Genomic DNA, 12,120 nt, shown 5'->3' on the forward strand with positions numbered 1-12,120 from the left:
ACTCATTTCATCCACACCAAGGCAATGGCCACCTGGAATGCCTCTGTTTTCTCACAGATGCGAGGCAGAATGAATTAAATTAAATCCAAAGCACAAAATATTTCCTGCTCCCTCTGGTCCAAACTCCACAGCTACCACACAGCAGTAGAGTTGTAACTCAGGAGTAGAAGAAATAAGGAGTATCCTTTGAGTTATATGCTGTAAAGAGCTTCCACCATGGCAACAAAGCCAAACAAAGACAACTAGCGGGTCAGGGATAGCATCACACACGGAAATTATGTCCTCCCTCTCTCCTCTGAACAACCACCTGGTCTGGTAGCCTCGAACAGAGTAGTCTGGGAGGGGAACGAAGCTTTTTGAGCTAATTAGCCTGACTTAGGAACACACATTCCCATCGATCTCGCTGTGAGAACACCAAACACCGAGGAAAACAAAGCGAGGCAGAACCATCTTTCCTGGCGTTTGCTGCTCCGAGGAAATTAGATAGGGCTGCTGGACTGGCTGCCCAAATGGCTTTACAAGAGCCATGGGGAGAAGGGATCACAGCAGAGCATTGCTATGCAACATGTAATCCTCCCTCCCAACAATGGTTTCGCTGCGAAGCTCAGACTAAGTGCCCCCGTAATGATCAGTCTCAGACATGCTGCAACACACAATTTCTCAGTGTTTTAGCCGAGGACAGATTCCCATTCATTTCCAGCTGGGTCACGGGGCCCCGGCCGTGGTTTTCAGACAACGCTCTCGTCTGGGCAGCAGCAGTGGGAATTCCTGGGTTATGGCTCCGCTGTCGTCACGGCCGGGCTGCGGCTCCCAGGCTTCCGACCATTCGCTATGGTTTGGGGCAGAGGAGGGAGTGTTGAGCCACCAACACCCACCCCCCCTCCGGAGCCAGCTCATCCAGGGAAAAGCCTGCCCCTGCTTCAGAAAGGGCTTTGGGATGCTCCTCCACGAATCAAACCCTTCCCATCCCCTCCTCACAGATCCCTCTCTGATTTAAACAGGCTTAGTCATTCCCTCAGCCCGAGTGTTACTGTTTGTTTGGACAGCGGCCACGGTCCCCACACAACCAGGAGACCAGACTTGTCCCTTAGCACTGGCCAATGCCTTTGGCTGGATTAGAAGCTTTCCCTTCTTTTTCCTTCTATCTTGTTAAAAAAAAAAAACCAACTTCTGAGCCCGTTCTCAACTTGTTTTTTTTCAGAACAATTTTCCCTCTCCACCACCCCTCCTTCTTCAAAAATACAGGCACTCATATTTTAGGGGCATATGTATTAAAATACATTTAAGCACAGACAACACAACCCTACTTAAAACTGAGAATCTTAGAAGTGTTTTTCCCCCCCTTTAGTATTCCTAATGTGCTTCACATCCACATAAACAATTAACTGGAAACACTTATGGACAACAGCAAGCAATGTTTTCCAGAGTTTTGATTTCCAGGCCTTAGAAAGACTTTGGCAGAGCCAGTGTCAGCCTGCAAAGAGGGAAAAATCCAGAAAGCATTCCATGGGCATTCCTACCTGTCATAACCTGCAGCAGTTAATACCAGTGGTGGCCCTGAAAACTGATCTGTACATCGAGCCCAGGGCTCGTCTCAGGACGTTATCTTCTAGGTTTGGTTTGTACCTTGGTAAACATGTGATGGGATTTCTCCACTGCAAACACAACCCTAAAGAAGCTGCCTAAAGGATGCATTATGTCTCCTTTTTTTTTTTTTTTCCATGCAGCAACTGTCTTAAGCTCACACATTCGTCCCAAAAATAGCAATTATTACGCATCTCGAGGGTGCAGGAAAAAAAAAACCCACCGGTATTAACATTTAAATTTGCCTGTTGGACAAACTCTGGAATTCGACTGGAATCATGTTTACTGGGAGGAACTGGATGGGACTGGATGGTCAGTGCTTGTAAACACAGTCTCTGCAACAGGAGACCAGGGTGCAAGGCTGTGCTTTTGCTACGCCTGTGTGTGACCTTTAGTGAGTCACTTAATCTTTCGGGGTCTCAATTTCCCCACCCTGTAAAACGGAGATGCAGAAATGAAGAGGGTGCTGGGCTCTGATAACCTGTTATGTGATAGCTCATGAAGTTCCTCAGACAGATGATAGCTGGGCAAACATCTCCCTGATATGGAGAGTCCGTCTCCAGCACGCTCAGCCCCTCCAGAGAGATCCCAGCCAGCACTGCCGGGGCGGGGAAAAGCCATTCCTTGCACGGAATTCCAAAATAAGCAAGTCAACAGCAAGGAAAAGTCCATGCACCTCTCACCATCCTCTCCAGAGCATCCCATATGGTTCAAGGTATAAGGTGTTTCGGGTATAATGTGTCTCAGGATGGGTCCTACAGCAAGGCAGACAAGGATCATGGCAGAGGGTTGGAATGAGATGATCCTTAAAGTCTTTCCCAACCCAAACCACTCGACTATTCCATGATCCTTCAGAAACACAGACCAAAACATCCTGTGCAAAACCAACCAAGCCTCATGAAGGGAACCAGTTTCAAAGCAAGATATTTCCTAAAGAGAGACCTTTTTTGGGGGGGAAAGACTTTTTTGCTCTCCATTTCACTGCTTAAAGGGAGACCTTTTTTGGGGAAAAGCCTTTGTTTTGTTCCCTGTTTCTGCCCTCCCATAGTTCTGCCCTCTACACTTGTGGCTCTCACGGGTCCTGAAGGTAAAGGGTTGTGTCCCTCCTTCTGGAGGGATAAAGGAAAAAGGGAATGAGAACAGGATAATTTTTTTTTCCTTGGGTAACAGCAGCCCCCTTTAATAGTGCCCCTTGGATCTGTAAGACATGCTTGACCAGACATACCTCTGGAAGAGGTCAGCACTCCTGGGATTAAGAAACTTAGCAACGCTCCAGAGAGGGAGTTGGAAAGTCATGTTTAATGATACTTTGCTGAGAAACTGGGCAAATTTAATTAAAACATCACTTACTCAAGCCCAGTGGAACTAATTGAGTGCTCTAATATTCCGACTTTTCATTAATGGGTTACAAAAGAGGGCTGCACTTGTGTGTACAAGGGGGAGGAAGGGGGGGGGAGGATATAGAGAGAAGATGAGAGGTTTAGCAAGGCTGCCTGGGCTTCTTTTAATATAACTAAGAAACTTCACTGCTGGCAATGGGGCTTTAATACAGTTGGCTTCTCTCACCACCACCACCCCCTCGACACACACAACCATCTCCCCCCCAGCACACACCCTCTCCACCCAGGACCCCTCGGAAAGAATGGCTGGATGAGAAAGAGTAGATTTGGCAAAGGAAGGGAAATTGCTTTTTTAATAAGTGGTCTATTCAGAGCTCCTACTTTTCAATAAAGAGGAGGCTGGAGAAGTCCTGGTCTAATTACCTCATCCTCACACCAGACAAGCTCGCCCTTTCATTAACCACTGAGCTCATATCATATAACGTGGTGAGCCACCACGGGCACAACATGTTCAGTGATTAGTTCATTGGTGGCAGCAGAATTACAGGCAGCCCATCAAGGTTGTAAAAAAAAAAAAAAAAGCAGGAGTAAAATCATAATTAAATGAGAACTTCCACCAAGAGACACTAAAACTAGGCGGGATGAGATAATGTCACCCTTCAGAAACACACGGATTGTTTGCTGGGGTGACACCATGGAGAAACTGCTCTGTTGAGCAGAAGGTTGGTTGCCAAATTACTCAGTTAAGCACAGGTCCTTTTTTTTTTTTTTTTCTGCTGGGTCTCAAGGGACTATTTGTATGTTTTGCCACGGTTGGGAATGATTAGATGGGAAAAATGACATGGGAGAGACCACCAATGGATATTCCTCCACTCCCTTGGCGAACACACACACACATACAACGGTCCACAGGCTCTCAGTGCTCCAGCTCAAAATTGTTCAGCTCCAAAGTGGCCCAAATCAAGTCTATCTGCACTCCTGTATTGCCTTTGATCAAATCCATACGAGTTACTGTTCAAACAGCCAAACTGGGTTAGTTCAAAGTGCTTTCAGGCTGTTGTAGTCGCCGGGTTAGCAAATCCCGCTCAAACGGCTGGAATGGCAGGAGTTATGGATAAGCAGTTCCTTTTGGAGACAGACAAGTGGAGAAAACATGTTGAGAATTGTATTTAACCCACCACCTTCCTCAAGGAAAATATGAGTAAGTTCAGCAAGGAAAATGTGGTGGTACCTGGTGAGCAACCTCATCCTCCAACACTGCACTCGCAGTGGGACCAGGAGGAAAGACACGGGTGGAACCTGATATTAATCTACACCCAAGTGTAGATTAATCTACACCCAATCCACCAACCACACCAAGAGGGTCAATGCTCAGGCTTCAAACTGGTTTCAATTTTGGAATCTGAGGGAAGCACTGCAAGTTTTGAACTTGCAGTTACAAAACGAGTTTTGAGTCGTCATTGCTGATCATCTTAATGACACCAGATTGTGCCAGTGGTTTAGGTCCACATATCCTGACTCTACCAGATCCATGTTCTCCTGATCCTGAAGCGCCATCCTCCTAAAAACTTCCTTCTCAATGTGAAATGCATTTGTTCTGTGCCTGGTTTCATGGTGCTGGTGTGGGATCTGGTGCTTGGCTTGTCCTTCAACCAGAGCGTGGTCCAATTATTCCAGCAGCACAAACAGAGGAATCATTTCATCTGCTGCTGCCAACAGGCAAGGAAAGCTGTCAGGCAGCAACACCAACTCGACTGACACGTTGTGGGTGGACAAAAATAGGAACAGTGAGTGGATCACTGACCTGCAGCAAAGGTCTTTGACTTGGATTGCCAGGAGGGCTCTGAGTGTCTGGACAACCGTCACAACTGTTACTCAGCTGTTTAGCTGCAGATATTACACTGAGAAACCACTGCCAATGACCAGAGCCCGACTGTGCCAAAAAAAGGGGAGGCAGAGGATGCTGGAGAGTCCTACATCTTCCCCTGGGAACTAACTCGCAGTGGGACCAAGAAAGGGAAGGAAGAAAGGGAAGATTCAAGCCCTCCAACTCATTCTTGGAGTTTGTTTAGCTCCAAGTGACATAGTGTAGAGCACAGGTGATAGGTAAGGACACCTGACCTAATTCCAAGACTGGTCTCAGCCACATGGGCATCCTGACTGCAGCTGCTGGGGTTGGGAACACTGGGAGTTGGGTCAAATCCATTGGGCAAGATTTTTAGCCCCACCACTATTGGTAGATATTCATGGAATTAAAAGAACATGCCAATGGCACCTAAAGCCCTGTAGGTTTTGATGAGACTGTATTATCTGCCTGTGGAATGGGAGGAGAGCCAGGACATCTCACAGCAACATCCAGCATGAAATCACAGCCTCCATGGACCACCCTCCATTGTCAATCCCATCTGCCACACAGCCAACTCCAAAGAGATGGGACAGGTCCTCAAGAACAACCAACCACAAGGACTAAAACGAACTTCCATCATCCTTCAAAGCCTGTTTCACACGTCAAAGAGCTGCAACAGGAGTTCACAGACACTGAGCCCCTTAATCCAGAGCAGAAAAGCTGTCAGCCAGAACCAGACAGCAGCTAAATCCAGGATGTTTCTAATCCTGATCTCGGCACTGTCCAGGAGCACCTGGTGGTGGGGAGAGGGGCAGACTTTCTGCTGGCCAGCCCTCGCTGGTGGCATTCCCCGATGGCCCAACTCTGTCGCGAGGAATGACATTTTCTACATACGCACGGGAACAACTGAGCTGGGGTGGCCATTCCTAGAATGCACAACTGGCTGGGGCTGCATTTGCCTGGGAAACTGGAGACCCAGGTCCCCCATCCCAGCCCCAAGCCCGCATCCAATCACACAGACAATAACAAGGCTCGAAGGCTATTTCTGGCCTTACAGTATGTCCCCCTCGGAGGTTGGTGCAGTGAAACCCTGATCCTGAGCACCTGTGCTGGCCAATCTGAGGGATTTTCGTGTTTGGCCAACTCTAGGTGCAGCCAAGCAGACCATGGGAGAAGGTGGAAAGCCCCTTCCTCTCCCCTTCCCCTTGCTGGGATGACCCAGCAATTGCAGACACTTTGTCCTTTACATCAGTCGTAGAATACCCTGAGTTGGAAGGGACCCACAAGGATCACTGAGTCCAAATCCTGGCCCTGCACAGGACAACCCCAAAAATCACACCATGTGCTCAAGAGTATTGTCCAAGTGTTTCCTGAACTCTGGCAGTCCTGCAGGGGGGCCCCTGGGCAGGAGGGTAAAGCCTCGTGGGAAGAGCAAGGTGTAGAGGGCAGGAAGTCCTCCAGCAGAGAGGATAAGGATGGGAAAGGAAAAAGGGATTTGACACCCAAGCGCTGTCACCTGCAAACACATCAGCTCTGGGTGACATGGAAGGTTTCTGCCAGAAAACAAAGCTGAAGGGTCTGAGGTCAGTCAGAAATTCATCTGTCCACCCTGGTCCCCTGCCAGGTTCTCCAGTCAGTGTTAAAGAAACCTGGCCATGGAGATGCTCTATTGTCCATGTTCTACTGAACTGCTCAAGAAAAGTGTCCCCCAACCTGTGTTGCAGCAGCATAAATCCCTTCCTCTGCGTCCTACCTCACGTAAGCCTGAAGAACCTGCCTTTCCACCCCTTTGTAGAGTAAGCCCTGTCTTCCTTGTGGAAAACCAGTAACCCTTATCCCCACCTCCTACTTCCTAGACCTGGCCAGTCCCATTCCTTCCCCTCTGCTCCCTCTCCATCATTTCTCACAACCCTCAAAGCACAGCGACAAAACGAGGGCACAGCCCCACGAGCGAGACCTCACCCTTCCAGAAGAAGGATCCCTCCACGCGTTTTGCATCCCACACTCCTGCTCCCACACCCCGAAGGCAGCCCCTTTATCGCTCCCCCCCTTCCTCCAGACCCCGAGCGGCCTCCAACGCACCTTCATGCCCACCAGGTTGTTGTGGAAGTCCACCCGGGCTCGCAGGTCCTTGTTGGGCTTCCTCCCCAGGAACTCCTTGACGAACTTGTTGCTGTACTTGAGGTTGTCCCCGCAGCCCCCCCACTGCCAGGCCTCCCTGTTCTCCAGGTCGGGCGCCTCGTCGCAGGTGCAGCGCTCCATGCGGCCCGCGCTGCACGCCTTGGCCATGGCGTGGGTCAGCCCCGCCGAGGAGATGGCGTACAGGAAGGCTGTCTCCTTGAAACCTGCAGCGGGGAGGAGGGAGAGGCTTTAGTTGGGGCTGGGGGAAAGGTTAGAGAAAGGGAAAAAAAAAAAAAGCAGTAGGACGCTGAGGGAAAACTTGTGGTGAGAAGAGCTTGAGTTGTGTCACGGAATCGCGGGGTGGGACCGCAGCGGGGCATCTGGGCCCACCTCCCTGCTCGAGGAGGGTCATCCCACAGCACGTGGCGCAGGATTGTGCCCAGATGGCTCTGGAATGTCTCCAGTGAGGGAGGCTCCACGCCCTCTCTGGACGACCTCTTCCAGTGCTCGGTCACTGCACAGGAAAGAAGTTTTTCCTCATGTCCAGGTGGAATGTCCTGGGCATCAGTTTGGAGATGATCTTTAAGGTCCCTTCCAACCCAAACCATTCTGGGATTCTATGAATCTGTGAAAGGTGTTTTTTTAAGGACAGCACTTGGTTCTGGATTTCTGCAGTTTTGACTCACTCAGAGCTCCCATCCCATCAAATGATATCATCCTTTTCCATGCACTGAGGAAGGAGGAAATTCAGCCCATGAAGTCTGTTCTCAGCCTGTGAGGCATCAGTTTCTGCCCATTGCCTCTTGTCCTGTTGCTTGGCACCACTGAGAAGAGCCTGGTCCATCCTGTGACACCCTCAAAGCACATCAAGCTCTACGTGCATCACTGACGGTGAAGAGGACACAGAGGGGGCAAGGAATGTGTGGAGGTGGCAAAAGCCAGGATTAAAGGATGTGAATAAAGTCTCTGTGGTTGTCACTCTGTGCACAATCTGTGCCTGGAAACAGAGCTGAGCAGGAGTTGTACCACCCTGGGAGTGTCCAAGGCCAGGCTGGACAGGGCTTGGAGCAACCTGGGATAGTGGAAAGTGTCCCTGCCCTCGGAAGGGAGTTGGAGTGAGATGCTCTTTAAGGTCCCCTCAAAGCCAAACCACTCCATGATTCCATGAAGGGTTGGACAGGCCATGGAGGTATCATGGGACAGCAAATGCTGCTACCAAGGGGACACCAAAGGGCAGGAACCCATCACAGATTCCAGTGTGATACCTGGGGCAGGAACCACGAGTGCTCCTTGTTCTTCCCTTTCTCCCTGAAAAAAGTCATTGGGTCCTATTCCAGTCCAACAGAAGTACCAGAAGGCACCTGAGGGCTGGGACCCCAACACAGCACTTCACTTGAGTGCCTCAAAAAGCAGTTTATACCTCAAACCTTCCCTGCACAACCCCCTTCTTTACACCTCCACACTCACCTGCAGGGATGTGACAGCATCCACTCCCCTCACCAGTTTAAGTGACACTCAGAGAGCCCCAGGATTTCAATCCAAATCGCAAAAGCCAGAAATAAAAAGCAAACATGGCAGTATTTATAGCTGCCCATTCTCCGGCCATGGAAGCCGTAAACGACTGCATATTTGAGATGCAATTCCAGTCCAGCTTTGGATGGGGCTCAAGAAATCCCCCACTCAAAAATAACACAAGTGGCTGGTGCCAGTAGTGGATATATCTGTGAGCTGGTGTGTCAACCGAGGACATGCAGAGACACTGCCAGGTCGTTTTTGGAACTGTTCCTTGAGAGGTCCATGATAGTCCAAGCTCATGGGGCACTTCCTGGCCCATTCCCAGAGCCTGCCTTCCCAAAACACTCCCAGGTGCACAAGGACTGATGAAAATCCAGCCCAGGGGACTGAGGTTTGGTCCTCCCAAGGGTTCTGACTCAAACCAGACTGTGGTAGGAATTATCCAACCCTTCTACTGCTCACCTGGAAAAGAGGAGTAGGAACCTTTTCCTCACTTGAAGGAAAGTTAAAATAAAAAAGGCTCGACTCCACACTCACTGAGGACATTTTAAGGACTAGTCAGGGCTGGGAAGCCAAATTCAGAGTTTTTCCATCTGTTTTCCCCCCGAAGTTAGACCACATCCTCTGACACCACAGAAACATCTCCAGCATTGCAAACACTCTCATTGGAACTGCTGGGAGAATCCTTTACTTTAATTCACACACCAAAACCTCATGGATTCTGAACTCCTCTGGGTAGCAAATGCCTTCTAAGCGGCTTTCACCCTTTGTAGGGTATTTTTTCCAGGTTACACCCTAGGTCAGCCTGCTCACATGCCTGGCAGAGGGATGCCACTACTAAAGACAGATGTTCCCAAGCCTCTGTCCTCCTGGACTGTAGAATTGGCTTCTTGCCACTGTGCTACAAAATGAAGAGTTCCCAGTGTGCTGAGAGAGTCCTGAATGGAAAAGGGTGCGTGAATTCTCCTCTGAAGGTCTGAGACACTGCAATCATGACATAATTTGGGTTAAAAGGGACCTTTAAGTCCATCTTGTTCTAATCCCTGTGCCACAGGCAGGGACATCTTTCTCTAGACCAGGTTGCCCCAAACACCATCCAAACCAGCCTTGGGCATTTAAGCCCCAGCAAACTGCCTGGATGTGGTTTGGTTTATTAGTCCAGATGCACAACCTGTCTGAAGAGCTCCTGACTGGAAACACTGGATTCCCAGTGGGTGTGGAAATGCACCTGTGCAACCACAACAGAAATCCAGGAGAAACGGTTCACCTGCCAGGTTCTCCCCTTCCATCAACCTCCACCCATCAGCTTGGGCTCTACCCTTCCCATTCTCCATCCCTGGAAGCTCCACAGATTCCCAGTGCCCATCTCATCGCCGCGGGCATCGTCCCACCCACACGGGCAGCTCTTCCAACCAAACTCCACGTGACATTTGGCTCTGGCCAGCCCCAAAGCCATCTCTGCCACGCACTGTTTGATTGCACCAAGATATTCTGTAACAAGATAATGAGCTTCAAATCAATGCAGGCATTCTAACCCCCGCAGCACTGACAGCCTGCAGGCCGCAGCTATCCAGTTTCAGCCATTTCCAAAATTGTTTGCGAGGATCCAAAGAGGATAACGAGTCCCTCAAACAATCCCCTGTTATTTTAAGAAACGGGCTGCATCAGCCCAAGCTGCAAACCCAGCAGCCAGGCTCTTCTGGTGACCAAGTTTAAAACTTTCTCCCTCCACTTTTAAGTGAAAAAAGTGGTTCGATTTTTGTTTTTTGGGTTGGTTTTTTTTCCCCCCCCTTTTTCTTTACTCCTTAAGAAGCTGCTCCTGGAGGAGAGGAAACAAGCCCACCCCCAAATAGCTGTGTCTGAGAGGGTGATACATGTGCCTCTTTGCCCTGGGGTATCACTCGCTGCAACGCTGAACCAGGAACCAGCAGCTCCTGGAGAGGAGGAGAAAGATTTACAGGGCAGGGTGTTGCTCCGTGGAACAGCACCTGAAGGATTTACAGCGCTGGTGGAGGGCAGAGATGGTGCAGGGACATAAAACACGGCAGAATGAGACAGCAGGCAGAGCCCTGCAGCCCTCAGGGCTGTCATTTATTACCCGGGTCCCTGACAAGGGGTGGGACCGGGGGGGTCCCGACGGTGTTTTGAGGCAGCTCAACTTGGGGCTGCTCCTCGTCCAGGGCTGCCCAGGGGACAGGCCCGTCTGAAGGAACAAGCTGTGGCCTCCAGGTGTCAGCATGAGAAAGTGCTTGGCTTTCCCAAGGCACCACTAATCCAGGGACTCCTCTGGCATGCGGGGATATTTTTAAACGTCTTGCAGCTCTCTGGCTCTTGGACCTCTTGGGTTTCATAAGGACTTTCCTTGTTTCCACCACTCAGTGACAGTGCATTAGTTAAGCCCTGGCGCTTCTGAATTACTCCTCCTCACTAATTAGCGAGGGAGGGAGCCCTGCAAACCTCTGCTCTTGTCTTTAAAGACATCAGCCCCCGGGTTTCCAGGTCCAGGTCCATCTCTGAGTGTGGGACTTTCTGGAAGTCACTAAACCCCTCCTTTTTTGTCTGTAAAATGGTCCTGCTGCATTTTAGCTGCAAGCTGGAAATAACAACGGGATTTACTGGGAGGGTGGGGGAAACTGGACTGTGTGAGACAGCACGAAGGAAGGAGGTAAAAGTACCACCTGATCCTCCAATATTCAGATGGTCACCTCCATCTGAACCGCTGGGAAGAGATGTGGGAATTACCCTCCACACACAACCAGGAGCTTTTCCCTGGGTAGGGCAGTAACAGAACACAAATATTCACAGGCTTTGCCCCGTGCTATGATGGGGCTCCTCTTGCCCTCTCCCCAACAGGACAGCACAGAACAGCCTGGTTTGCCTTGTTTCCCTTAAGAAGGTATTTTCTCAACTCCTTTCCTGGAAGAGTGACATAATATATAGGAAAAAAATAAAAAGGGGGGGTGGAAAAGAAGAGGAGGAGAAAAGAAAGAAGGGGGAGAGAAGAGGTGGGAAAAGAAGGGGGAAAAGAAGGAGGGAAAAGAAGAGGGGGAACAAGAAAGGGGTGAAGAAGAAGAGAGGGGGAAAAAGAAGGGGAGGAAAAAGGGAGGAAAAAAAAGAAGAGGGAAAAAAAGAAGGGGAAAAAAAGAAGGGGAAAAAAAGAAGGGGGGGAAAAGCGGGGGAAGAAGAAGAAGGGGGAAAAGAAGGAGAGGGGGAACAAGGAAGGGGTGAAGAAGAAGGGGGAAAAAAGAAGAGGGAAAGAAAAGGGGGGGAAAAAGAAGAGAGGAAAAAAAGAAGGGGGAAAAAAGGGGCGGAAGAAGAAGAGGGGGGGAAAAGAAGGAGAAGAGAGGGGGGAAATAAATAGGAAGGAAAAATCGGGAGAAAACCAGGGAAAAATTAGGGAGAAAATCAGGAAAAAATCAGGGGGAAATTAGGGCAAAAAAACGGGAAAAATTAGGGGGAAAAAAAGAGGGGACAGCTTTGGGAGTTTCAAAACCTTCCTCTCCAGCAAGAGCTCAACTTCCAGCACAAACGAGGAGCAAACTGGATGAAGATACACACAAACACACAGACATCTCCAGCCTCCAAGGAGAGGAGCTTCCAGCGGGAAGCAAGATGAGAGAAGCACATAAATTACGGCCATCAGCCCATAAATTACCCCCATTAGCACATCCTTCGGCCCCGTTGGGCACTGCCACGGCTGAGCTGGAGCCTCCT

At 49.8% G+C, this 12,120-nt stretch overlaps 1 protein-coding gene across 1 annotated transcript in view; it reads right to left on the reverse strand.

Moving 5' to 3' along the window:
• Window positions 1–12,120, reverse strand: part of WNT9A (Wnt family member 9A) — a 17,826-nt gene that overhangs the window by 4,772 nt on the left and 934 nt on the right. The window contains exon 2 of the mRNA XM_029964681.1: window positions 6,853–7,115. Coding sequence (XP_029820541.1) covers window positions 6,853–7,115 — 263 coding nt within the window. The remainder of the gene's footprint in view (window positions 1–6,852; window positions 7,116–12,120) is intronic.

This window comes from Manacus vitellinus, unplaced genomic scaffold (genome assembly GCF_001715985.3).
Source record: "Manacus vitellinus isolate BGI_N305 unplaced genomic scaffold, ASM171598v3 scaffold_78_pilon, whole genome shotgun sequence".
In the NCBI taxonomy this organism is placed as follows: domain Eukaryota; kingdom Metazoa; phylum Chordata; class Aves; order Passeriformes; family Pipridae; genus Manacus; species Manacus vitellinus.